The 27,801-nt window shown below is 51.8% G+C and overlaps 2 protein-coding genes and 1 long non-coding RNA gene across 8 annotated transcripts in view; all 3 read right to left on the bottom strand.

Annotated features, from left to right (window-relative positions):
- The window catches only part of WBP2NL (WBP2 N-terminal like), a 12,619-nt gene extending 10,013 nt beyond the window's left edge, over window positions 1-2,606 (bottom strand). Inside the window, exon 1 of the mRNA XM_029963424.1 lies at window positions 2,585-2,606. Coding sequence (XP_029819284.1) covers window positions 2,585-2,606 — 22 coding nt within the window. The remainder of the gene's footprint in view (window positions 1-2,584) is intronic.
- SEPTIN3 (septin 3) lies at window positions 42-15,864 on the bottom strand. Of its 6 annotated transcripts, XM_018080588.2 has the most exons (11): window positions 15,762-15,777; window positions 14,086-14,305; window positions 8,719-8,910; window positions 8,341-8,469; window positions 7,524-7,605; window positions 7,019-7,156; window positions 6,538-6,655; window positions 6,023-6,118; window positions 5,075-5,174; window positions 4,534-4,585; window positions 42-3,310 (listed from the first exon to the last, which is right to left on the bottom strand). In XM_018080588.2, the coding sequence occupies exons 2-11, from the start codon at window positions 14,093-14,095 to the stop codon at window positions 3,175-3,177; spliced, it is 1,053 nt and encodes a 350-aa protein (XP_017936077.1). In that variant the 5' UTR covers window positions 14,096-14,305; window positions 15,762-15,777; the 3' UTR covers window positions 42-3,174. The 6 variants fall into 6 exon arrangements, with proteins under 6 accessions (XP_017936077.1, XP_017936079.1, XP_017936080.1 ...); XM_018080590.2 differs by lacking the exon at window positions 14,086-14,305 and having other exon boundaries at window positions 15,762-15,864; XM_018080591.2 differs by lacking the exons at window positions 14,086-14,305; window positions 15,762-15,777 and adding an exon at window positions 14,515-14,544.
- Window positions 15,865-19,427: 3,563 nt separating this feature from the next.
- LOC103764589 lies at window positions 19,428-20,944 on the bottom strand. The gene is made up of 2 exons (XR_001921660.1): window positions 20,870-20,944; window positions 19,428-20,339 (listed from the first exon to the last, which is right to left on the bottom strand). It is a non-coding gene; the product is annotated as an uncharacterized LOC103764589 (long non-coding RNA).
- Between the last annotated feature and the right edge of the window lie 6,857 nt (window positions 20,945-27,801).

The raw sequence follows: 27,801 nt of genomic DNA, 5'->3' as shown, positions 1-27,801 counted from the left end.
ACTGCCGGCCCTCGGCTCTGCGCGCCGCGGCCGCCCCACGACGGGCCGCACGTAGCGAGTCGCGGGCACTGATGCCTTGGCGCAGCCCTGCTCGCTCTGCTCGCTCGCTCTGCTCAGCGTAACCGCGCCTGTCCGCCGTCGCCTTGGCCTCAGTGGAAGTTGTCCAGGAATTGCCGTGTGCTTGGCCAAGTTTTTCCGGCGAACGGCGTGTGTGGTGGAGAGTTTGTGAGTCTCTGGACGCGCTGAGTGGGCACCTGTGGTATAAGGTTTTGACTCTGTCCCTCCGTGATATTGTTCAGGGGATATTTCGGGGGAACAGCTGGCTTCCTGTGGTCATCCTGGAACTCAGCTGGTGGCGCACGATTCAGGCTTTTCTCAGCTTATCCATCGACAGAGACTTCTTCCCCACAGTATCTCCAGTTGTCGTGCAACCTGGGATTTTTTTTTGAATTTGCCATTTGTAGACTTCCTGGTAGATACACAGTTGTCAGTAGGATATTGGCATGAGCAGATGGCAGTGAGGAATACCTGAGCTTGCGTTTGTCAGCGAGCTTTTACGGATCCTTTAGAAGTAGTCCATGATCTAACAAGAAATTACAGAGCAGAGCATAAAAACCACCTTATTACAAACAAATAAAAATTCCTAAACCTACAGGGCAAAACACACTGCCTTTTCCTTGCAATCTACATTACAGGAAAATATCTCTCTTCTGTTGTGTGAGCCTGCTTTGCTTGCTTTAAGCAGGGCAGCATTGTCTCTCTGCCATAATTCTTGTTTGGGCTCAAAAGTCTTAGAAATTACCACACTGCAGCCAGGGCGATGAACACAGAACATGGCTTCGTGCTTCGGTGCTGTGAAGAAACAGCCCTGATGTCTTTGATGAGGATGTCTTTGATGGCCTTGGGCTGAGGGTGGCTCGTTGTGTGGCAGGATGGGGAGCAGTGTGGCAGGATGGTTTCTGCAGGGTCCATGGTACGGCTGCTGGCGCTGGTGACAAGGCTCTTGTTTCTTGCAGGCCTGAGGAGGCCTGGTGCAGGGGGAAGGGGGCTGCATGGCTATGTGCACACACTGCATACAGGAACACCGGGAGCTGTGAATGTGGGTGGTGAAAGCACTACAGGGAGCCGGTATGGCCCCCGCATCCTAGTGGTGCTGAGCATGGCTGATTTGCACGGACAAGTGAGAGTGAGAGTGAAGAGACCTTTGCTTTGCAGTGACAGCACCAGAGAAAGCCACAAGATGGATATGTACTCTTAGACAGCTTTGCTAAGGCTTGGAGCACCCTGTTTCCAGCCCTGGCCCCTGTACCACTCTGTCAAGCAGCCTCGGGCTTGACTTGAGTCCCCCTCCGCTGCTCATTTGCTGTTCCCTCTTCCTTCCTCCCTCCCTCATCAGGCATTCCAGCCTCCATCCCAAACCGACCGCACTCCCCCTTACTCACAGTGCTGCCATCCCACACCATGGCATTCTGCCCCTGCATTTTAAGTTGTCTCCTGGAGGGGACAACCCCTGCCAGCCATGTGACGTGCAGAGACAGACAGACACTGCCAAACTCAGGACATCTCTGATCTTCTCCCCCCCCCTCCCTTCTGCCCAAGACAGACCCAACTTTCCACCTCACTCAGGGACATCCAGAAAACAGCTCACACCAGCTAGACACAGGCATGTAGTCTTCAGTAAAGCTGTGCCTTTTTCTACTCTGGGGAAGGTAAAATGACAGCTCCTCAACAGGGCACAAAAGCACATTATTAAGAAGATATGAGAGCTTGGGAGAGGGAGGAAACAGCCTGGAGAAGAGGAATATTCAAGTTCTTGGAGAAATGAAGGAGAGAGAGAAAGGGTAAAGAGCTGAGAAAGTGAGATAGGGAAAGAAAGGAAGGAAGAAAGCTATGGAGGGCTAAAAGGGAATGAGAATAAAAGCACAGGAGTTGAGGAAGACACAGGACAGTAGGAGGACAGAAGAACAGCCCTGAGACTGCTGCAATAACAAGTGCAGCCATGTCAATGAGGAAGAGGTATCTCTTGCGTCTCCACCATCAGTGAAGACCCAGGGAGACACCCTGGCCCAGTGCTTCTCAATCCATAGCTCTTCTCACTCCTCTCAAGATCCTCAAGGCCCTGTGCCGAGTGGAGCTGTCCCTGTGGGAGCTCCCAGCAGGGATCCCCCATGTCACTATCTTTCCTGCACTCACAGCAGAGGGGCCATGTTGGGTAAAGGTCAGAGTAAGGTTGCCTGGGGTGTGCTCACTGCTGGTGGAGAGACCACTGCAATGGGGGATTGCAGCAATGGGATGGGGTGACCCCAGGAGGTGAGGTGACCCCAGGACAGCTTGGTCTGATCTGCACAGAGTCAAATGCCTGTGACACAAGCATGGCTTTTGACTTTAGCACTGGGCAGGGCAAATGCACCCTCTGCAATGGGCACGTGTTCTTTTCCTCTGGGTTTTGCTTCTTTTCGAAAATACATATATTTTCCCCAAGTACTTTGATGCTTCTCAAATAGATGCTACAGCCCAAGAACTAATTTGTCTCCTCCCACTAATCACTTGCTCTGAACCATAAAACGTGTCAGTCTTCTCTTACCTATCCACTTCCAAGGTGCCATTTCCCCTTGGGAAGCCACAGCAAGAAATGGGGATAAAATGCCAGGCCACCATGCCCTCAGAGCAACCAGCTGCCTTTACACCCATGGAACATCCAAGAGAAATCTCTGCTGACGTCTCTTGGAAGCACTGCATGCACTGACTTCACCATCTCTCCTGGAGTCTCTCCTTACCATGTCTCCAAGTGATAAAAACAGGACCACAGCATGCCCCATACCTCCCACCTCCAATATCCATGCACCCAGAAATCCTCCCCCCCAACCCTGTTTGCCCCAGGCAAGACACACAGCTGAGACACAGAAAAGAGAGAAGGGAAGATGACGGACAGTCCACTGTGCAAAAAACAAACTGAGAATGAGGACACTCTGGGAAGGGTGGGGGAGGTGCCCTTGGTCCCTCTCCGGCACACCGGTGGGCACATGCACGCCTGCACACACTCACACTTGCATCCTCTCACGCCCACGGAGGATGTGCCACATGCTTCAGAGACAGGTCCATGGCAGAGTCAAGGATAGCAGGGGTGGGATGTCATATCCAGAGACACTGGGTGATAGCGGGGAGGAGGATCATTCACAGGTTACTTTCATGATTTTCCTCTGTCTCAACAGTCATGGGGGGCAGCCCTCCATTGTCATTCAGCCGTTTGGCCCTATAGGTCTCATAGTGGATGTTGTGGGTCACTTCTTTTAGGTCCTGAAGGTGGGTCCTGCAGAGGACAAAGTGAGGTGGGAAACAGGGTATGATAACCAATATCAGCACAGTCAGTATTAATTTTCTGATGATAATTTTATTCCCTGAGATAAATGGGAGATTTTTTCAGTCAGTCTTGCTAATATCATACCCCTCTTTCGGCATGGTTGGCACGGGTACCATCATACATAACTGAGAGCTGGAGCCTCAACATTCAAGGGCACACATGCAGGATGCAGGATACAGGCTGAATTTCCTGGCTATGCTTGCCAGTGCCCTGCCCCTCTCACACCCGTGCCACCAGGACAGCTACTGGCCATCCTGGTGTGTCAGAGCAGACAGGAACTTATCGGAAGCAGTGGTGAGACAAGGAAGCATCAGGAGGGTGTATCCACTGCAGACCATAACCTGCAGAACACTGCTGTGAGCATCATCTCTAACCTTCATAGAAAGCCTGTGGGCTTGGATTGCTATATGCTTTGTGATGATCTTTTGGGTAGGCTGTTTTTACGGGAAGACTTGAGGAATGCATCTCTGCTGCTGAAGGTATCGCAGAACAAAAAGAGGGCAGTAGGGTGATGTCAAAGCATTGTACCTGGCCAAGTGTCTTGATACCCCCATACCCACAGGTGGAATGAGCCACAGGCCTCTGGATTTGAACTTTGTTTCCTTTATTTTCCTTATTTTTGGTGTTGTTTTAAAACCTTATTTTATTTATAGGGAATAGAGGTGACCCTGGATCTGCAGCTCTCCTACAGAATCTGGGGCAGATATCAGTTATACTGAGGCAACTTCATGAAAAAGAGTAGAAATAAGACAGGATAATGAAAGCTGAATGAAATATGGAGCTTTTCACTTCCAGTTTATATGTTTCAGCACATCCTTCAACCTGGAAGGACACGTGGTCTACAAGGGGGTAGTGACCTCTTGATCACTGACCTCTTTCCAGCAACAAATAGAAGGTTTTACAACCTTAATGGGATATAGGTGATGTGGTAGTACTCTGTTTTTCTCCAGGTGTCCAGCCCATACATGAAAACTAGCACCTACTTGACATAGTGGTCATGTCTCTAAGAGAGGCACTGGAGTATCTACCCCTTAACTCAATCCAACCCTACCCCACATAAGCTTCCACTGCCTGAAATGTACTCCATTCTCCTTTCCATAGGGGCTATTTCACTCTGAGTGGATCTCAGGAAGACTCATGGCTAATCAACTAGTGCATGATCATGGCCTTACCTGATGACAAAATCTCGAAGTAGAGCAAATTCACAGTGAGAGAGGTTTTCCACTGAAAAGAAAGCAAGCAGTTGCATTACATTTGATTTTTTTTCAACAACCCCTTTGTGGTTACAGAGCATGGGAAAGTCACTGCTATGGGGCAGGTTCCAGGTGGGTAGAACCTGCATACTTCAGAAAGGACAAACAGTTGTCTGAACACCACACTGTCGAGCATTGAGGAGACATGAAGAGATGCTGGGCAGTCACACATGAATTTTGTGACTGAATATTTGAAAACCAAGGCAACCTCAGGAGCTTAGTTTCACACACTGTGGTGTTCAGAGCGGCTCCAGCTTCTACCATGTGGTGGTAGTGGCACTGCATTGGCCATGGCAGTTTCCTTCTGGCACAGCTATTTGAGAATTCTCCTCCTGTTTTGTTTCAAAAAGTTTATCACAAATGGGATGGGAAGGTATCCATGGGACATGTTATCTGGATGTTGTCTATTACTGTGACCTACAGACATACTTTCAGCTCCCAGAAGCAAGTGTTTTTTTACCTTCAATGATTCCCCAAGGTGTTTTCCTGCCCAGGACTCTTTTGCCATTCACTTGGTACTCCTTGTCGCTGCCCACTACTGCAAAGGGCATGCTTTCCTGCTGGGGAGAGACACATGGAAAGACCTATTGAACCCATTCCATAGAGCAGCACCACGACTGTTCCCCATCCACCTTTCCTCCTCTCAGCTCAACAAACACAAGGCCTTCTCCAAGGCAATAGATTCTCCCAAGCAAAACTTTACTGGCTGTCCTCTTCACCCATTAGTGCTATCCCTAGCATTTTGGACCCTTGCTTTCCAGGTATCCTTGCACCACCCCAAGCCTAGGGGGTAGCTTGCAGCAGTGCCAAGGGTTCTGGAGCAGGAGGCAGAGCTTTTCTGCATCCATCACCAGCATTTATGAAGAGGGAGATGACCAGAGAAGAAGTACCTTGGTATTACCAGGGGAGGGTCTGTCAGACCAGGGCTGTTCATACGGATAGTTTGAGGTGAGTATTTCTCACCAAGTTTGTAGTTCTTCACAAGAGAAAAAGGAGAGGACTCAAAATAATCTTCCCCAGTAAGACACAGGAAAATTCAACAAGTTTAATGGCTGAAATGGCTGTACCAAGGAAGGCCAGAAATGGAGTAGGGATGCAGCTTTACTGGGAAGTGGGACACTAGGTGAGGCTATTGGGGACCCAGATATCTCTAAGCACAGGGAGAAACTGTCTGTTTCCAGAGCATGGGGTACAGGAGACCCTGCTATCCATAAGGTTGTGCAGATGTTCATAGATTTACGCAGCTTTATGGATATCCCTGGGCCTGGGAAGAGACTGCAGTTACCACAGGAATGGAGATTAAAAAGCAGTTTATTTACTATGTGTGAGGGCAATGGTGCTGAGTGCAGAATGAAATGTGGTGCCCTCCTCATTCCCCCTTCCCCTCCCACAATAAAATGTTTCATACCCTGATTTTGTCGTTCTCTGTTTTATCCTCCAAGTCCTCATCAAATTCTTTCTGGGGATAAAACTCGATCCCATTTACTTCGAGTTCTTTGCGCACCTAAGCAGAGAGACATTTTGGAGCATAAAGCAGCACAAACCTGAGGGGAAGGCAGTTGAGATGGCCGAGCAAACACATCTGGGACATCCTTCCAGTGGGCAGGGGTTGGAGGGATTGCCCCAAGGAAGTGCACAGCAAAGTGAGGACACACATCAGCAATGATGAGTCTTTCTTCCTGACCCCAGTTACATGTCTGGCTCTCCAGTTCCCGTAACAGAATGTATCAGAAGATATCACGGGAATGCACACATTTCTTCCTTCTCTAAAGATGCCCTCAGAGCTATAAACAGCTGCATCTTGAGGACTTACCCACCCACCCAGTGCTGGACTGCACTGCAATCCCAGGAAGGACACCACTCATTTCTCCCACCTCCAAGCCAGGGCAGGGAAAGATCCCGTGCAGGAGAGGAGATACTCACTCTTTGTTTGAATTCAGTCTTTTCCTCCAAGGTCATGGTGTCAGCCTTGGCAATAACTGGGATGATGTTCACTACCTTGCTGAGATGTTTCATGAACTCCAGGTCCAAAGGCCGCAAGCTGCAGCCCAAGAGGGAACAACATGGAAGGGGTCACTTTACCCTCATTGCCTTTCATCCTAGTGACTTTCTCAGCATTAGGGCATCAGTGAACCCTCCCTTGTACATACTCTGCTTGCTGCCACCATGCTCTCATCTCCTTCTTCCCATCCATCTTGCCCTCTCCCAAAAAACACAGTGGCATTTCTCCTACTCTTGTTATCCTAGACCCTTTCAAGCCCCACAGCACCTGAAGTTAAGCTAAACAGTGGCCAGCTCTGCTGGTAGGATCCCCAGATCCATGTCTGAAATGGAGCAGTGTAGGGTATATATCTGGCACAGAGACACCAAGGGCTTGAGGGAGAATGAGGGACTGTGTACATACGAGTGGCCTGTAGGGGAGATGAAGTAGAGGCAGCAGTGCACTCGCGTGTCTGGAATTCGTTTCTTCCTTGCAATATTCACCTCCTCTTTCAAAAATTTTTCATATTGCTCATTGATGTATTTCTCAATAGGCTCCCAGCTGTTAAAGTGGGAGAGAGAGATGAATAGACAGGTACAAATCTCCATGTTTCTGCCTACCCAGCTCTGACAGCAGCAAAGCAGGCTCAGGCATAAAAAGTATCCACCTCAAGCATCTTGCTATCAGCAGAGATGTTTAGAGTTTCTGTAGCTGGGCACAGAAATAACCATTCACCACGTAAAGGGTATATACCCCCAAGCATGCACACAGACCCATGGGGTTCACAATCTCATGGCTCCACTACCAGCCCGCTGAGTGCAGTAGGATCCCAGATGCTTTCCAGGGCCCAGTAGATGAGACTCACTTCATATACTATCTTAATTCCAGACCTTCCTGAGACATAAGGCCTTGACCTTGTAAAACTCACCAGTTCTCATTGTTGATCTGGTCCCCAAATCCTGGCGTGTCAATAACTGTAAGCTTCATTTTGACACCACCTTCTTCAATGACTGGAGGAGAAATTGCAAACAATCATATTTCTCCCTGGAGACCTGTTTTGTCATGAAACATGATTCTGTGTCCTACAAGGGAACAAGAGGGCTCTGGCCTTGTCCCTGCCCAGCAAGTATGACCAGACAAGGCTGGGTCATACCTCAACAGTTATGACCCCCACTTGCATGTCTAACCCCAAATTTTGGTAACATCTGCACCAAAGCCACCTTACAACACTCTGACACGGGAAAACGGATTTGTGCTCAGTTTGTGGCCCAAAGGTAGTACCTACCTTACTTACACAAATTCTCCTCCCCTCTAATGCATCATCCTGAATCTGAGATGATGCTCGTTACCCTGTACTACTGTAGGAGCTGTACTGATGCTTTGCCATGAGGAGATGTGCTCTGCTGGGCTTGGGATGGGACCCATGAATGCAACTTGTATAGATGATTAAGTGTCTGCAGGTGGGAATGTCTTACAGCAAGGCTTAATTGACACATGCAGACTAATGTCTTAGCAGGAGAAAAATCTATAACTATTTTTCTACCCCTCACTTCAGGCTCTGGCATTAGTGGCATTGCTGTTTAAGAAAAGCCTTGTCTGGCTCTGAGGCCATCTAAAACTGTCCTTTAGCTTTCCATGGAGAAATGGCTGCCTAATACCAAAGAACTATTTGCGTAGACTGCTGAGACCCTCTCCAAGACCGTGCTGAAGCATCAGTGTTGCTTCCACACCAGCCTGGCTCTTACCATGCCCAATGGCTTTGATCTCCACCGTCTTGGGGATCTTCTCCTCACGGTTCCAGCCTGAAGATTTGCGGCTCACCTGGGATTTGAAGAGCGTGTTCACCAACGTTGATTTTCCCAGTCCGCTCTGACCTGAGGATTGCAGAGAGGAAGCTTGTGACATTTGTCACAGGCTGGTGATGGCAGCAGGCCCAGGGGATGGAGCCAGGCTGGCAGGGGAAGGGGCTGTAGGTGTCTCCTTGCCTTGTGCAGGCTCTCCTTTCCCTCAGGGCAAATGCTGTCTGCTCCCTTGTGCCCTCCCCGCAGGGCTCGCTCTCCCACCTGGCCTCAGAGGACAGTCCCTGGCCATGGTTCCCAGTTCCTCATCTGGTCCCTGCCTACCTACAACCATGATGTTGAAGTCGAAACCTGTCTTCATGGTTTTCTTGCGCATCTGCTCAATGATGGTGTCAATACCGATGTAGCCCAGCAAGCTGGCGTTGATGCCCATGGGTTTCATCGGTACAACTGGTTTTTGTCGTGGCTCTGGGACCAGCTCAGACATGGCTGCTTCGTTTTTGTTCTCCACTGGTCCTGCATGGGAAGAAAGATTGAAAAATCATCAACAAGGTGTAAAACAACCCTCTGACCTGTCACAGAGGCTGAGGGCAACTTTGAGCAATTTCAAGGCCTACTGAGGATGACTGAATGGCAAGATTTTAGGGGTAAGGCTCTCTTCATGGAGGAACATCTACTTCTATGCACAACTCCAGATGAGGAGGTGAAGTGGGCTTCATTGAGCATGCATTGATGGCTACTTCCACATATTGATGGCTACTTCCAAACAGCAGGAACAGACCCAGCAAGCCTGGCTGGGCTGCTAATCAGGTGCCCAAAGCTCTGTATGTGTCTCCTCATTTTTGTCTCTCAGTTCTCCACAGGATCACCAGTGTTTTGCCACTCCAAGTTTACCATAAAATCTGTGGTAGAACAGACTTTCAAGAACTATTGTGTGTCAAGTCCTGGCATTGAAACAGAGTTTGGGATGTACTGTGGGGACTTGTAAGTTTGGCCCTTGCCAGGGGCAGCTGCATTACTGGCCATGCTGGTGCTGTGCAGGCTGAGTTCCTCAGAGGAAGGCAGTGGTGGAAGTGAAAGCATGGCTATAATTTCTGTGCTTGCCTCCCATCCACAAACCAGTGTTTTTTGTCATGTTCAAGAAACTAATCATCACGATCAAAAAAATTATTATCTGCATCTTTCCTTCCTCACCTCTCCCTCCTCACTTCTTCCATGTAAAACGAACAGGCAAAAAGAAAGGCCCTGAGGGCGTTCTAGCCTCTCTGACTCTTTTTCGGGTGATGGCACACATTGCTTAGGGCAGGCCTTGCCCATTTATCTCCATCTCTTGTCTCATTAGTGAGCAGATCCATGCCACTGGGAGGAAGCCAGAGGTTGGGAGAGGACCGGGCATTGAAGAAAAGCTGTAATTGTTGAGGAAGGGAGGCATGAGGGATGAATCTAGAAAGGAGGATGAAGGGGATGGGAATCAAATACCTTGCATATACAATCCATCTGCAAACTAGAGCCTCTCCAACTCTAATTACTTGACTCCCCCACACTTTGTCTCATTAAGTGGATATTTTTCCAGGACAGAGACAGCGTGTGGTTTTGCTTGGTAAGTACTCTGTTTGTTTTGGATGCCACTTCAGTTGAAGTATCTCACACTAAATTATCCCTTTCTATCATTTCAGCAGAGTTTTTTTCTCCTTTCAGCAGAATCCACTGGCTGCAGAGAAGGACATGAGCAGCCAGGCAGGCGACTGCCATTTGGTGCGTGACACATGCCCCTCTTGGTGAGGAACATGACTCAGAGATCATCAGGCTCTGAACACTGATGGCACCAATCCACAGTCCCTGTGACAGCTCAGCCAGGCCAGGCAGAGGCAGGGTGGGGAGAGGTCAGAGAGATTTTGTTCAAGGACAGGTTAAGCTGCAGCACGCTCCGTGGCTAGCTGGGGACCCTGCCTGGCATTCCCACATCAGAGCTTCTGTGCAGACACAGGGCTGCTCTACATGGTGAAGATCTTACATTTTATATAAGCTGTAATATCCTACTATCATGTGCTAAGGAAAGACCTTGTGGAAGGGCCACCCTTGTCAGGGAGAAGGGTGCCTCCACCCAGCTCCTTCTACACTGCTTTGGAAGTCTTTGATTTTAAACTGGGAGAAGGGATCTTTCCTCTGTGTGAGAGGATGATAGCACAGCTACTCCTGCACAGCACTGTGGGTAACATCTGAAGGCTCTTGTACCAGCTCTGTTCCACCTTGCCCATACAGAAAAGGTCGGCAGGAGGATGGTCCCCCTACTGCTCTTCCCCACTGAGCAAGGGCACCCTGAGCTATCATCATCCTCTCCTGAAGCAGTGAGCAGCACCCTGGGGGGACCAGAGCACAAGATGGATCGTTGGCTTGAACCAGGCTGGCAATTTGGAGCACCTCACACTGCCGGGCAGCTGCTGGAGGAGGCAGCCTGCCGAGCCGAGCACTTCTCAGCTGCAATCCTCTCTTACACCCATCACAACTAGTCTGTGCCTTTCTTGCTGATGAAGCACTCCCTGAGGCTCCTGTTGTCTTTTTCCAGCTTTATCAAAGCTGGTGCCAGCCAGGAAAGCCCAGATTTTTCGTACAGCATAGGGGGCCAGGCCAGCCAGCTCTCCTGCACACTGCCCTTCACTCATTCTCTCCCAGGCTGCCCCACACCACCTGTATCATGGTCTAATGGTTGTGCCATGTCTCTCATCCTGCTGCCGCATCCACCAGCACACACCCCATACAGCCCTACTGGGTTCCCACCTATCCCAAAGAGAGGGACAAGAGAGAGACAGGTAATGATGAGAGCATGTGGGACAAGGGGCTGTGGCCCCAGTGAGGCACTTGGCTACTGCAATAAGTGGGGCCAAATAAACCCTGGAGAGGTATAGGAACAGGTCGAGGTGAGAAGAAAGCCCAGCTGACCAGCTGCATGGGATGGGTGAGGACCTGGGCCATGTGGGCTGTGACCCCTTTGCTTCCTGGGTAGTAGCTTGTCCTCAGGGAATCTGTTGCCCTCTCCTTTATTCCTTCCACCTTCATTCTTGCACAGGAAGGATGAGGAAGGAGGGAAGTTGCTGGCAGCCTCAAGGCTCACTAAGAGGTTCATAACTCATCCCTCAATCTCACCAAGGGAAGCTTTGCCCAGAGCCAGCAGATGTTGCTGACTGCTGTGGACATCACGATATGTGGCCATCCCTTTGCAGCTGGAGCCAGATATTTCAGTCAGGTTCCTGAGCAGCTATAGAAAACCCTGAGATGAGGAGAAAAGATCTCCAGAAGTCTCCTTAAATATATTTCCTGGATTTTATACCTGGACATCCAAGGTGGCAGGGTAAGCAACCTCCCTTTATCCTCTCAGTCACTTGCCTTCCTCTCTGTGTGGGGTGCCTTCCCATTCAGCCTCAGTCAGGGAAGCCCCCATTTTGCAGACATTACCTAGGGGTTCAGCTTTCTGCACATGATTTTCCACCTCTTGATTCCCACAGATGAATCCAAGGAGCCAACTGAGGAACAACCTGCTAGGGAGGTCAGGGTGTGCAAAACAGGGATCAGAGCCATAAGAGGCACCCTGAGACAAGAAATGTGCCTTCCTGCTCTCCTGGGAGTGGCTGTTTTATATGCATTAAAGCTAATACTGCTAGGAAGCCTCCTGAGCGCTGAGTGGCTGCTCAAGGGGTGGCATCATGTGTCCTGGGCACATCCCATAGCCCTTCCAGCTGTTCCCTGTAATGAATACATGATAGGGCACTACAGCCAGTACAGCTGACAATGAACAGAGGGGTAGCCAAGGTTAACCACTTACATCTGCTGCTCGCAGGGCCCCTTTTTTCTTTGCTGCTTTGTTCTACATGCTAACAGAAGCTCATTTAAGAGGGTGGTTGCTGGCAATACCCCTGCTGCCCAGATCCCGTAGGGGGTAGCCTGGGCTGGGATGGACTGTCAGGGAATATTATCTGGCTCACAGGAGATGCTCCACTCAGCTCTGGAGTAAGGAGAAGTGCAGTGCAGCATCTGGGGCCAGGACAGGCAGGACCAGAAGCACACCAATTGCCCAGAGAGGTCCCCACAGTCCCAGCTAGCTCCTGCTTCTGACACCCATGACCCACCCCAAAACCTCTCCCTGGAAGGCCAGCATACATGGCCGGCAGCAGACACCACTACTGCAGCTCACCCTTCATGTCTACCTCTGAGGTTCTCAGCAGCTGTCTGGGGGCAGAGGTGGCCCTACAGGTCCCTTAGGGGCTCAGGTAGTGGGGACTAACATCTATTATGTTCTGATAACCCAGATACAGTCGCATCCCCTCCCCCTGCCTTTCCATCCTTTGTCTGAGTGGCAAGAGGGAGGGAGGACTGCAAACAGTGCTCACCACAAGCCAGCTTCCAGCAAAGAAAAGCTATTTAACCCCCACGTAACACATGGATGGCCTCGCAGCAGCTCTCCTCCCATGCAGCACAAGGTTGTCTCGCTCCCGCTGGAAGCGATGATCCACACACTCATCTCACCCCAGCCCCTTCCACCCATGTGGCTCTGGACCCACAGTTCCACTGCCTGCAGACATGGAACAGGGAGGAGGAACGGGTTCAGAACCTGAAGTCGTCTGGCAGGAGCAGACCCTCAACTGGTGATGATGCCAGGTCCCTACAAAGGAAAGCAAGCAGCTGTTTGAGTAGCACAGCCTCCCTGGAGCTGGCAGGGATCAGGACCTGCTCCTTGCTTCAGATTTGCAGAGGTTCTGGACTGAGCATCTCTCCACTGGAAAAATATCTTTCCCCTTCAGTTTCCATGATGACCCCAGGGCACTTCTTTCAGCTGTGCAGGGCAGTGGCTGAGCCGTGATGGCCGGATGCACTGCCTGACCTCCAGGTATAGAACAGAGTCATTCTTCTTACAGGTCTTTTTGCCTGGCTTGAAGATCAACCCTCTGGGCTGCCACAGCCTTCCCAGCAGCAACCTTTCTTACCCTCAGCACTCTGCAAAGGGCTTGGGCAGGAGCCCGGCTGCAGCGAAATCTAGGGCAGTGTGTGCCGAAGCCTCTCTGGAGATGCAGAAGCTGGAGGGGAAGGGACTGGCCACATCCCCAGCCCAGCCGCCTCAGCCCCAGCCCCAACGAGCAGCCCTCAGTGCTGCTCTCCAGCCCTGCAATCCTTACCCCATGGCCCAGCTCACACCTGGGCGGCACAGGCGAGAGGATGCTGAGCACCCCTGGACCAGGGTACCCACACCACCGCAGCTGCCTCTCCCCCTGCCCTCATGCCTGCCGGCTCCTGCGCAGATGCCCAGGGAGCAGCACAGGACACCCCCGCTGCCCCCGCAGCGACTGCCTGTCACTGGCAAGGGACAAGCCAAGAGCCGAGCAGCTTGTGGGCTTTCCCCAGCCCTGGACCAACTGGGATTATCTGTTTCTTTCAGAGCAGTGCCTGGAGCCAGCTACTCCCCATCAGCACCACAACCAGCCCTGCTCCTTCTCCTTCATACGAGACTGCTGCCACCAAAAGGAAAAAGACAGAGGAAAGTCAAAGCCGGGACCGATTTCCCCTGCTGCCCTTCGGGGTTATCCCTCCCCCGTGCCCAGAGCTGGGAAACGAGGGGGCATGGCGTAGGATGCCTGCACAAAAAGCCCCAGCGGCATCCCTCTGGCGCTGCCCAGCTCTGCCAAGCCCGGAGCATCCTACCTTTGAACATGAAGCTTCCTTTGTCTCCGAATCCTCTCGCAAGGGGGTGGATCTCCCCCCACTTTTCTAGCCTGATGCTGATGAAGTAGTACGGTGGGCTACAAGGCTCTGCTTGCTTTTACCTTACTCTTTCTTCCCTGTGTCCTGTTCTCCCCCACTCTCCTTCCCTTCCTTCTCCAGTGGCTATTTCAGCAGAGCGGGGATGCTGGTGCTGCTCCTGCTGCCATCGTCATGTGACCTGAATATTAAACATCTCCGCAAAATCTCCCCCCCCGCGCACCCTCCCCTGGCTCCATCCCAGGCCCCCCGAATCTATCCCAGGCCCCTGCCGTCCTCCCTGCCCTGGGGAGGAGCATGGCCGCGGGGTTCAAGGGGCCACTGCCGATGGCCCCCCCATATGTCCCAGAGGGCCCCCCCTTGCACACCCACCCCACACAGGCCTCTTCTTGCCCCTTTCCCTCCCAATTCCTCAGCGTTTGCAGCATCTCTGCTTGCTTAGGGAGGGGCATATTTAACCCTTCACAGCTTAGCTCCAGCAGGACTGAGAAAGGACACTCTTTGTCCCTAGGTAGTTTTTGGGTTCAGAGGATTGCAAGGTCTCCTTTTGCTTTCCCGGAGGGAGGAAATTAGGACTGTTTTGATTCATCAAATGTGATTTGCCCTTCAGCTCTGCTTGTGGAGGTGTGAGAAACCTTTTCTACTCCGGCACCGTGATTCCTGGCTGCCAGCCCACAGCACAGAGGCAGAGCCGGCACTGGCCCCCACTGGCCCCTCTGTGCACGTGTGTGTACATGCATGTGTACATGCGGGTGTGCATGTGTGTGCCTGCGGGCGGGGAGCAGGGAGAGGTCGTCCCCCTTGGGCCATGTCGGGGGACACAGGTCACATCCCCATGTGCCCTGGCAGGCATATGTGCCTGGCAATGCCCACCTGCCCAGTGGATGTGCCTGTGCCTGGAGAGCTGTGCAGATGCCTCTGGCTGCTTGCACCTTTGGATGGGGATGCCCTTCCCCCTGCATTTCCTTCTCCTACATTTGTGAGCCCTAGCCCCACCAGGCACCATGGCCCCACCATGCTGGGCTAGGGCACCAACATCTGGGAATACTCTGACCCTCTACTCAGTAAGATGACAGCAGCACCCTTTCAGGGCTCTCCCCATGTGTCCCTCCATTATGAGGCAGCTCCCTGGGTGGAGGCCAGGCTGTTGGATGCCTGGCAGACTCAGCACGGGTTTGGAGGGCCTATTTTTGCAGCGTTCTGGGGCAAAAAGGAAACTGCACATGCTGCAGATTATTGGAACGTTTAGAACATTTAGAAACCACCACCAGCAGTTACCCAGGCTAGGCTGAGCCATTGACAGGCTGGCTGCCTCCAGACAGACGGACAGACAGACAGACATCTTGGCACTCACATCTCCTGACATGGCGACCACAGCTGCCTGTTTCCCTGCTGGGTGCCAGGCTCACAAACTCACGGGTGCTCCTCCCACCTGCCATTGCCCACCCATATTCCCACTGTGGGTCAAGGGGAAATCACTCCCAGGGAAGGAAGCCCCCATCCTCCCCCACATCATCCCACCTCTCCTAGGGGTCCTGCCTCATGCTGGGCTCCATGCCAAGGGGCCCCTTGGTGCCTCCCTCCCCCATGCCCAGCCCTTCCCGTCAGCGGAGACCCACCGGAGCGTGGTGGGGCACATGACACCCCCGTCTTCGCCACCAGGGTGGCCTCAGCCCCTCCAGAGCTGCCATGTTGCTGGGGCCCCTTGGCCGCTGTGGGCCGAGGGCGAGGGGCGATGGGGGTGACAGGGGCAAGGCCTCGCAGCCGCTCCCATGGGGGCCCCCCGCCACCCCCACCAGCCCGGCGCAGGGTGACGGAAAGGCAGCTCCTCTTCGTGGAGGCAGTGGCACCAAGGGGGCTGTCCCGCTGCCGTGGGGAACCCAGGATGCATCTGGGGCTGGTGGGGCTGCCTGGGGCAGGCAGGCAGCTGCGATGAAGGGCGATGTCCTCCTCCATGGCGGTCAGCAGCAGGCTGCAAGCAGAGGTGTGAGAGCGGGGAGCTGGTAGTGCCAGACCGGGCTGGGGGGCCCAGGCCTTCCCCGCTGTCAGAGATGTGGTGTCTCGGGGTGCAGACCTCCCCGGAGCTGCCGTCATCCACATGCTTGAGCCCCCACCTCCAGCCCTGTCCAGCCAGCCAGCCCGCCTCCAGCTGCGACAATGGGGCCCTTGTGGCCTGCATGGCACACTCCCACGCTGGGTTCCCTGGCTGCTCCTGCCCCTATCCCAGCACCTTCCTGACCTCCGCCACCAACAGCCCCACACCCTGGGCAGCCCTGCACCATGACCCCCTGCCCTGGTCCCATGGGGGGAGGTGGACTATCACTGCATACCTGCCATGTCAGCCCTGTGCTGCCTGCTCCGAAGGACAGCAGATATTACTTAAAAAAAAATTAATTAAAATTTCTGAATATTTGAAATGTTTTCCCTTCCTCTCTATTTTATTCCCCCTCAAACGGCATATTCCAGTGCAACAATTTATATCCCACTGTGGGAGTTCAGTGGTCGTTTGCTGGGTGTTCATCCAAGTTGATGCTTCTTTCCCTTATTCCAATTTTCTTTTACTTCTTCATTATTCTGATTGTTTCTTAATTTTGCCAGTTTTGGGGCATTTTCATGGTCAAGAGAACACCTATTGCAGGGATCAGCTTGCTACTCTATACTTTCCTTACTATAAAAGACATTGAAGGGCAACACAAGGAAGAAAGGAGAAAGGTGTTTTGGTGGGATAGAATGAGAACTAACATGGTTTGGTGGGCAAGTGGGAGCAAAGAAAAGGAGAGATGGGCACCCATAGCACCCACAGCATGTCAGGGGAGATGCTTGCCTGCCTTCAGGTGGCCAGAACTGAGGGAAGTGAAAGGGGAATCACTGTCCAGTGACCCACAGCTAGCCGTGGGGAATGCTGGTGGAAAGCAGGGCTCAGGGCAGTTTGAGTTCTCTGCTTCTTTAAGGGCAAAGAGACAGAAAAGTTAGAAAAGACCAACCTGATATTGTGTAGTATTTCCAGCACTAAGTATCTTCTCTGATGCTTTATGCATTTTAATTTAGTATCTGTGACTATTTCCCTCTCCCCTGAGGTCTCTCTGCCTATACAGATCCCAGAGAGGAGAAACAGTCTCAGTTTTCAGGCAGCATTTGCCTTTGGCTTAATTGTTCCCAGACAGCTCTGCTGTAGCTGGCACAGGAACCAGGCAGATGAAGACCTACTCTGCTGTAAAGGAAACCTCACTGTGGACTGGTCCTTGCTGCCTGTCCAGAGCTGGAAGGAGGCAGCTCCAGGAGGGAACAACAGGAAAATAAAGCGTCAGCCACACAGTTTGTCACACGCTTTTATTCCACTGGGGAAGGCTTGATATTATTTGCCATAAAGTCTTTTATAGCCATGGAAAACACCTGGCCTAATGCCGAATGCATCATAAACAATGCAAAACACAAGCCAGAGGAGATGAATAATTAGTTTCTCTCTAGTCCATCCCCTGCCTGTTTGTTGTCTTCTTTTGCTCAGTTTCTATACTGAGTTGTGGGCAGAGTGTAAGCAAAAACAGGCAGGACAGCACGCAGAGGAAGACACGGAGGAGGGGAGAGGGGACCCCTGTGGGTGCAGGCTCCCCTTCCAACAGGGGAGGTTTACCCTGTCCCTGACTGCTCCAAGCCCCTCAGTTCCAGCATAGAGGTTTTAATTGCTGCCCCACAGCTCAGCTGTGTCTGTTTGCAGGGCAGTCCTCCCTATGACGGAGTCAAGGTGAGGAAACAGGTTTCCAAGCTGGTGCTTAGAAATATGGCTGTGATGTGCCAGTGGGCAGGGGAGGGGGGCCATGCAGCCATGAGTGGCATGTCAGACCATGCAGCCCAGCCCCATGGCATTTCTCTTTCACAGCCCCAAGTCAACAAGGCACAAAAATTTACCTGTTTCAAGTTGCACTTGCTCTTTGAGTCTTTGCTTGCCAGAGTGAGTGTAACTTCAGGCAGAGGAGTAATCCCACTCACTGCATTTCCCTGATGAGTGAGACTCCCCAGTTAGGCTACTTGCATCATAGTCACTGTTATTTGGCTGAATGAAAGGACTCTTGATTTGTCCTCTGTCTGAAACAGAACCAGAAAACTCCTGCCAGTGTGCCTGGTTTTGGTGTGGAGGAGAATGGTAATGCATTTGCAATCTGGTGTATGAAATATTCCAGGAAAACCCAGGATATTTGTAGAATGTCCTGACCTATTCCTTAGAGCTAAAAATTAGCTTTCATCCCTAGAGAATGACCAAGTTTCAGAACACACCTGTGCTTTGAGCCTTTGCTTGACAGGGTAAGTGAAACTGGGCACAGGAGTAATCCCGCTCAGTGCGTTTCCCCACATCACTCACTCTAACCAGCCAATGAACTCTGCTCCTTTCTTTGGGAATGGAGGATAAAACTTCCATTGATGGGTTTACAAGTGAGGCTGAGTGACACGAGCCCATCCAGGAGCTGTAGAAGATTTGGGTAGCTGGCCTGAGGAATTTCTACTGCCAAAAGGAGAACAGAGCCAGCACAATGGAAGGACAGTGGAGATGTGCGTCGTCAAGATACTGGCTGGCCCAGGGGATGGCACAGGATGCACAGATGTGCACGTGGGGTGGTGGCACTGGCTAACATACCTGAGATATACAGGAGTGGGGCACACAGGACCCCTCTGTTGCCAGAGTGTTCACAGGTAGCACTGCTGCACCTACTGCATCCAAAGGGTGGGTGTTGTGGTGGGAGGAGAGGTAACACAACCTCCTGCCACAGGCTCAGAGCTCTCCCAAACCTCCCTGTGCACACTGAGCAATGCACTGGGCTGGCAGGGAGAGAGAAGGTGTGCATGTCCCTCTTAGCCCTAGTGTCACAACTTCATCCAGCACTTTGGTGGCCAATCAGGCCCAGAACAGTGTAGGAAGTCTATAAACACGGGATTTTGTGCCAGACCTACATTATACAGCTTGGGTCCAGAAAGCAGAGGTGGTATAACGGGCCCATGTAGATGGCAGGCTCAGTGTCCCTTCTCAGAGACATGCAGAGAAATACAGGGATGCTTCACAGCTTTGTTGGGGTGACAGTTAAAGGAGAGCCTATCTACGCCATAGGGCTCTGGAGCACAGGGTACTGAACAAGTGTGAGATGACTCCCAGACTATCCCATCTCACTCCACGACAGAGGAACAGAAGGTCAGGCAGATCAGGAGAAGCTTACGTGATAAATCTGGCAGCACCCCTTCATGGAGAGATGCAGAATATTCTCAGCTTGACACAGGACTTGAATAAACCTCTTTAGTAAAGACCTTTAATTTGAATATGGTGCATCTGGAATGGATGGATGGATGGATGAATGTTCTCCACCTCCCAAACAGAAACAGAAGTGGTGTGCCTTTAGCAGGGATAAAGGCAGTCAGTCTCTGGGGCTCGCTGAGCCCTTGGCCCCTCTGCACAGAGCTTCAGCAAGCTTACCATCCCAGCACCAAGGATGGGTACTGTGAAGAGCTCAGCTGAAGCAATGATGTGTTGAAATCCCATTTACTTCCCCCAAAAGACCCCCTGGACTTAAACAAAATGGGTTAGATTTAAGTTCGTGAATAGGAGTAAAAGGTTCTGTATCCCTTTGCAAGACTGCTACCCTGTCGAGAACTTTCCTACTGAAGGTTGTGTTGAGATGCCAGACAGCTCAAACTCATGTGATTAACAAGAGATGTTTCATTTGAGTGGTTCATCAGTCTTGGCCATGGGGAGGAGCAGAAGTCTTTGTCTTTGGCTGGGTGAAGAGCTGTGAGCACATGGGAAGCCCAAGTCTACAGCGTCACACAAACCTTGACTAAGAAGCAAAGGGGCAGAATGGTGAGTGGTGAGTACACGACCCAGATCAGCAAAGCGCAAAGTGATGACCAGCCTCGCTTACACCAGGGCAAGACTGTCATCCCTACTGAGGCTTGTGATCTGCTGCCCACCCCGTAGAGACTCTTCTGGATGCAATAGGCAGCTTGTCAGACCTCAGGCACCCCAAAGGCCAGGTTGTCCCGAATCATCAGTGTCTTCCGAAGGTCTCGTTCCATGATTGGCCTCTGTGTTCGCCACTTATGGGCTTCCTGGAGTCCTGGCTCAAAGTAGTAGATGCAAGCTCCAAAGCCCACCAGGATGAGAATGGAGATCATCAGATACACGGGCACAAACCAATCCAAGAAGTGGGGCATGGCTGCCAGAGAAAAGGAGAGAAAGTTCATACAGTGAGAGCACCCAAAAAACACCTCCACAAAGATTCATCACAAGACATCTGCCTCATCAGGAATGCACAGCCTCTCTGCACCCCTCCTTGCAGCCCTGCTGCACCCAGTTCATGCACACCAAGGCACCTCATCCATTGGGAGAGGTCAATGCTTTTGAGGTCATTGCTGGGAGCACCTCATAGAGCAGGAGTCCTGCTTCTGCCCATAGAGGTGGTTGAGCTTGCATGCCCTCAGCCCTGCGGCCAGTGATTGAAAGTGGGTAGCTGCTTCTCATCTCCTGCTTGAGGGAAAATCTGCTTCTCCTGACTCTCCATGACCCCTTTAAATTCCCAGTCTGAGCTGGTCTGGCTTGGGACTGAGCCCTCCCTTGCTGCACCCCTATTTAGTGTCCTGCTTTGTGAGGGCTCAGGGACCTTGCAGTGCTTGGTTCACCACCAGTCTGTGAGCAGAGCTCAGATCCCTCCACCACATCAGCCATGGGGCAGTGGGAGACACTTACCGAGAGCGGCCGATCTGCCTTACCAAGAGGTCCTCACCACCCAGGAGCAAGGTGAGTCTGGAGCAGCGTTGCCCTGGGGAACACAAAACAACACACCGCATGATTACTGTTGACCCAGTGCAAAAAATGAGCAAGCAGGAAGGAGCAAAACATTTCCTTGTCCAGCTGTCACGGCTGAAGATTTCTGGAAGGATGGACAGATGGAGTCCCAGCCCCACACCCTGCTAGTGCTCTGGTACACTCTCCCCACCATTATGGCCCTGCTGCTGCTGTGCTCAGGGCATACACCCTGACTTGGGGCCATTTAAAATAACATCACGTTTGTGCCCATCCTTTATTCCTGTCCTGAGGGAGGGAGGGAGCAACCCACATTGCAACCCTAGAGGTGCCCAGTTTCTCCAACTCTCCACTGCTTGCCCCTACCAAAACACCTGCCAAGCTGTGGCTTGTGCAGGGACAGAAAGGGGGATTGAGAAGCTTACCCCCCTAAAAGCACAACTATGGCCTCCCTGGGCACCAGGGCTGCTGGGGTTTGTACTGTGAATGTGCTGCTTGTCCCAGGCTTTGGTGGATTAAACCAGGGACCCTCAGGCTTTGGAAATCATAGCGGTGGACTCAGGCATAAAAATGCTGTCCTGAAGGGAGGCTTTCTGTACCCTCACCCCTCAGTGGGGGTGATGAAGTGCCCCTTGAATTCAGCTGGGACAGAGTAAGGGCAGAGCTGCACCCATGTCAAACTCTTGCTTTTCCAGACAGCTGAAAGCTGTCACCTGCAACTGTCTCCCAAGTCATCCCTCTGTCAATAACCATGTATCCCCACCTCCCTAGCATGGGGGCAGTTAAGTGGAGGCTGGGGAGAGCCCTGAGTATCTTCATACTCTTCTCTGCTCCTGCCCCGTAATGCTGCTGCCTTCTCCCACAATGAAGGCTGGGCTTTTTTCTTTTTTTTTTCCTTTTTAACGCCACAGCCATCAGTTGTTTCCAATATGCCCAGCAGCATTTATTTGCTGGACATCTCTTGGAACAGGAAGGCCTGTAACAGGAAACATGAGGTTCATCTCTACCCTCTGAGTGACACCTTTTTTGTCACAGGATTAGATCTGAAACAAGCTGCAATTCTTACTACCATAAGCAAGAAACTACCAACACTGGAGAAAATGCCTGATTTACTCCCACTGATTGGCATGGATGTTGATATTTATTTGTTCTCCTTGCATGACAGGGAGGACCTCAATGGATTTTGCCTCCTCCTCTGTTCTTTGATTTTCAGCAGTCCTCAGTTTTGCTACACGTGGTGCTGCCATTAACAGAACTATCCAGAACTAAAGTTCTGGAAGACTTCTTCTATCTCCCTCTCAGTGATTCACATTTCCCTTTTTACAGGCCCTTGCTCCACCTGATCAAGTGCAACAGGAGTAGAAGGCTCAGCACTGGCCACCATTTGAACAGAGCAAAGAGGCAGTGTGAGTGCTGCTCCTGCTTCTTCATGGCTGCCTCTGCCTTCCTCAGGTAAGTAACCAGTGAGGAAAGCTCCCACCACAGCTTGCAATAACATCACAGACATGTTGTGGGGAGCTGTGGGACTCCCCTCACTCAACTCATCCTAAGGGATGAGGGAGGGAATTCCTCAAAAGGAGCCAGGTCTGAGCTCCGTGTTTGGCCAGAAGCCCCTCAGCATGGCTTTCCTAAGTGCTCTACAGAAGTAGCTCCCTCACACCCTCTGCATCCCCAGCTGCTGCTGCAAACAGCCCAGGGGGCCAAGGCTGCTGCAAACCCCTTCTCCAGAGGTGCCTCAGCTGTTGATACCCATCTCCAGCTGGAACCCCTGGGGTGTCGGTTGGAAAGCCAATAGCCTCATTTCCTTCCCTGATCGTCTGCTTTCAAAACATGGGAGCGAAGCTGCCATCCAAAAAAACACCAGAATAAAAAGCAGCCCTACAGACTTCCCAATTCATCCTCCCTCCATTACTAGCAGAGCCAGCATTTCCCAGCTCCTCGCCAGCAACCTATTCTTCAGTCTACTTGCTATGCAGCCCTCACCTCGTGCTGCAGCCTCACACTGCTCACCCATCCCTGCTCCCACAAAAAAGGGTCCTCGCCATGGCCAAGCTGAGTTCTGGACAAGGTGTCAGAGCACCCCCCCAGCCTCTGCGGGGCTGGCCTGGTGAAGCAACTTGCTTTTGTCAGGTAGGTGAGCAGATTTTGCCAGCAAACGCTAAAAAGAGAGAGTTCCATTCAAAGACATCAGCTTTTTGGAGCAGTTCTGCAGATACTAAATGTGCCTTAACCCTTGCTGGACCTCAGCATCCTGATGCTGATCTCACCATCCCATTTTGCAGTAGGGCATCCACATCCCCTGAAAGTCACAAAAGAGTCTTTGGTCTTTCATCTGAAAGAGTGTCTCATGTCAGTAAGATGACTGACCCTTTATAAATCCACGTTACACTCCACTGCTCGCCTTCAATGTCACCCCTGGATCCCCCATGCCGCCTCCGCTCCCCTCAAGGTGCCATGGGTACACTTGTGATGGGAGCCCTGGGGGGCACACTGCAAATGGCAGGGCAGAAACTTGGGAGAGGCTGGGAGCAGGGTGCCAAGACACAGGTGACTTTGGGTACAAAACCCTCCCATCTGCATGACTGGAGCACAACCCAGGCTGCAGTGTTACCAGCCCTGTGCTCACCCCGACCTCAGGACTGGGCAGGTTGCAGCTTGAAGCAAGGAGCTGCTGATGACTGGGGACCCAGAGATGACATTGCTCCCGTGCACCACATTCCCGACAACCACCCGCTACCTGCCCTGCCACCTGCCACCTACTTCCTGCCACCTGCCACCTACCTCCTTCCACGGGCGTAGGGCAACAAGATGGGGCTGCTCCCTCTGGCATGTGCAGGGGCCCGGCCGGGATGAGTCAGGCTCCTTTCCCGGCCAGGTAATGCCAGGGAGAAGGGACCCGGCTCCGGGAGAGCTGGGCGACAGCGGGAGGCGACAGGCGCGGATGGGCGGGAGGCAGGCAGGGAGGGAGGGATAGCGGGAGCAGCCGTGGCGAGCGGTGGGGAGGACACGGAGCCAACACTGCAGCCTCATTGCCCACTGGGGCTCCCAGGGGCTTCCCCCACCGCCTCCTCGGCAGCGGCAGCCCCGCTCCAGCCTCCCCAGGGTACTTCATCGCCGGCCTCCCCCTTACACACAAGGAGGGACCGTCTGCAACCAACTGCATCTCGGCGCGAGGAGGGGGAGCATTTTAGCAGCGGTCGCTATGGCAACCAGCCTCCCCAGCTCACCCGCACATGGTACCCGGGCCAGAGCCACGGGGGAGGTGACCGCGGGATGCTCTCCCTCCTCCCGCATCATCCGCAGCCCGGGCTGCAGCCCTGGAGGAGGAGAAATGCCTGGGCAGACGTGCGTGAGCTCGGGCTGATTTAGATGGATGGGATGTTAAGGCTCCACGGATTTACCAGTGTGTCCAGCCCAGGATCTGGGGGCTGGTGGTTTGTCAGCAGCAGGATGAAAGCAGAGAGAGAGGGTAGAAGGGGTAGGAAGGTTAGTACTCCCGTTAGGGGTTTCATGTAAAAATAAAATAATCAACACTTTGACCAAAAGTATCCTACATCAAAACCCAGAAGAACATTGCTATCTGAACCATTATTTTTGCTTTCAGTGAAATACCTTGTTTCCTGAATCCACACCTCATTCTGTCATTGCTGCTGCTGACAGGAAAGGTTTTGTTAAAACATTTTCAGCTTTTTAGCAGCCCAGAAATAGGAACGAGGAAACTACTTTGTTTTTTTGATATTGTTGTGGGTTGGGTAGGTTGTGGGGGATTTTTTGTGTACACATGGAAATTTTCACCATGACCCATAAACTGTTTAATGAATTTGTCTTAACAAAATCAAAACTAACTGTCTCAAGCCCTGAGAGTTACCTGGTGTCCTGTCTGTGCTCTCCAGCCTTGCCCATTTAGTCTCTGACAACTAAAGCCCTGCAGATGTGCCACAGGGAGTGGTTGTAAAGGCCTGAAGGGTTAATAGTATCCACCAAACTGGGCCCCAGGTTTGTGCCAACTACACTGCTACGCCCCAGGAGCTGTGAGATAGGAGGTTTGGCTTCCCACTAGGTTGTATTTCAGGCACAAATGGCTTCGTCCCCTCCCCGGGCAAACCTATGGATGGTGACAGAGCCCATGTGCACTTGCTGGCTCCAAGAGTAATGCACCCTAAGGGTCTGTCTCCTGGTCATCCATCAGTGCAGAGACAGGGCTGTGCTGAGAGCCGTGGGAGCTGGCTGGCATGCTCCATGATTTCCTCTTCATCCTCCTTTTTTCCTCCTGAGCCCCACATCTTCCTGACATAACTTCATAATAGTTAGAAACATTGAGTATAGGTCTGCAATCCCTCCGTACCTATAGGTTTAGCTAGCTGCTTCCTCATTCACTCCAGCAAGGTGGGCACTCCAGATGATTGCCATGTACCTCCAAAGTGGAGCCTGCAATTGTGCCTTAATTTTAACCTCATTGAAACTCAGACATGATACCCACCTTCACCATCAGCACAGTAATTGCTTCACTAATCCCACTGCAGGGGGAGGAAAACATAAGCCTCACAGTTTTGACTGTACTGGGAGAGAAACATGTGGTTTAGAGAAATAGATTTTTAAGAAATAACACTGAAAGGATATTGTTTATTTTGCCCCCAGAGCAAATGCTAAGGGTAGGCAAACACGCAGTCCACTTGAGAGGTCAGAAAGAAAACCCCTTTCCACATATGCAAAGAAATAGAGGGACATCAGAGGTGGCTGGCACAAGGTAGATTATTCATTTCTCCAGGTAACCAGTCAGTGGCCAAAGACACAGGCCACCAGTAGAGCCTGCTGGGCCAGGCATCCTCATGGACACTGAGCCAAAATGTGTAAGATCCCCGCAACATCCCCAGCCAACTGTCCCAGCTCCCTATCCTAGGTCACCCCAGGGGGACACCAGAGCCAGTGTGTCCATCAGTTTGCAACTTCTCCCTGGGTTTAAGCTCAGGCTTAATACTAGCATGCTGGTCATGCAGCCAAAGCGCCAGAACAGCAAGAGTTCTGACTCACAGGGTCATTTATTCCCCTAGCTCACTTCCCTGCCACAAATGCACTCAGAGAGCACAACAAGGAGGGGGGATCACCTCTTTCTGCAATCACCACCACAGCGGTGGGCTTGCACAAGTCGTGACATGGCAGCCTCTCTTGCTTCAAGCAGAAACCCCCCCAGATGAGTCTGAAAAACCTTTGGAGGCAGGAATAAATAAGCACTGGGCTTTGTGCTGCCAGAGCTGGGACACACTTGCAGACCCCGTGCCTCCACCACAGCTGCTTGCCGCTTGTGACAGGGCTCTCAGGTGCTGTCGCATCCCTTGGTTTCCAACAGGAGCTGTAGTGGCGAGACAGCTCCAGTCATCGACGTGCCAGTACAGCTCAAGCTGCATGGAAACGCTTCAGCTGCACTTCAGCTTTCACCTGGATAATGCTGCTGTGTGCCACTCAGATCTTCCAGGCATAAGCATGTGCATATCATTCTGCCCAGTGCCTGGGAAGCTTTCAGTCCCCTCTGCCTGCCTTGGAGGAGGCCCCTGAGTGGCTTTGGACACATGAGCCCCTCAAAGCCATTTGCCCCAGAACATTTGCTTGCCACTGAACTTATGACTACCCTCCATATCTCTGGGCAGCCACAAATTCACCTGCATGATGAAGGTGAGTATGGGGTTGGGGTTGAGAGGGCCACGCAGCCAGAGTAGAAATCATGAAACCCTTCTCAGACAAAAGCCCTGCCTGGAGAAAGAGGAGACTGTTGGGCAACTCCAGGCACACATTTAAGTGTTAAGTGTGGTTAAGTGTTATTCTAGTCTTTCCTAACAAGTTTCTTCACTGTTCTTTAGTGTCCTTTATGCTTTTATCAGCATTTTCTGAGATGATCAAACACAGGTTGATGCCTGTCTAAGGTAACACCAATTTCCCAAATATTACTTTCCCAAGGTAGGTACTTCTCCCAGGGGAGAAGATTGAGTTTATTAAACTTGCCTCTCCCAAGGTCCACAGTAGAAGACAAAACTCCAGCAAGACTCACAGAAATGCTTCCCTGCTCAGCAGCTGGAGGTGAGGGAGCTGCTGCAGGATGCAGAAGGCACACTGGATGCATGGCAGAGCATCAGACAAGGATACTCTGGTGGGAAAGCAGAGTAATCCCCCTTCTGGGTGCTACTGCAGCTTCAAAAAAGGAAACCCACAAGAGAAGTTTAACTGAGTTGATCAAAAAGCTAAAGAAATGTGTATGGCAAGTTAAGTTAAAGAGCAGAATGGAAAAATATTACTTGCTTTGGGTCTAACAATACCTGGGAAGAGTCTTTGCCAAAGGAAGCTGAAGTTGCCAGCAACATATGTGGAAATGCCATTAGTTTCTCTAATAATTTGCACTTGCTGCAAATGATATAATCTTTGTCTATTAGTGAGAGAACAAATCCAGTCAAATACACATGAGTTTGTATCCTGTAGGCTTCCCAGAAAGGACTGAGAGAGGTCAGCCTGGAGCCAGTGATGCATGGCCAGGCTACATCTCAAGAACTTGTGCTGAATGGGGTTGGAATGAAGCCACCACTGTCAGGAGGTCTGGGAGCAGGTGCTGAGATAACTGGGACCATGCTGGGGCAGTGCTCTTCTCTAGACCATCTCCAAAGCCTGTCTCCTTCGTTCCTCTGGCTGCTCAGGGAGAACCAAGAGAGATATCCTGAGATGCAGCCACTGGATGAGGCATACAGCAAACTGGTCATGGATACACAAGGTCAAGGTGTGCTGTATAGTATTTTATGTAGTGGCTGGTGCTGTCCTGCTGCAGGAGCAACTGCCCCAGGAGCAACCTGCTCCCAGGGAGCACTGGTGATGGCCAGGTCAAGTCTCACTGA

Source organism: Manacus vitellinus, unplaced genomic scaffold (assembly GCF_001715985.3).
Source record: "Manacus vitellinus isolate BGI_N305 unplaced genomic scaffold, ASM171598v3 scaffold_5_pilon, whole genome shotgun sequence".
Lineage (NCBI taxonomy): Eukaryota > Metazoa > Chordata > Aves > Passeriformes > Pipridae > Manacus > Manacus vitellinus.
The sequence above is the reverse complement of the archived record's forward strand: the minus strand, read 5'-3'. Positions and strand labels throughout refer to the sequence as shown.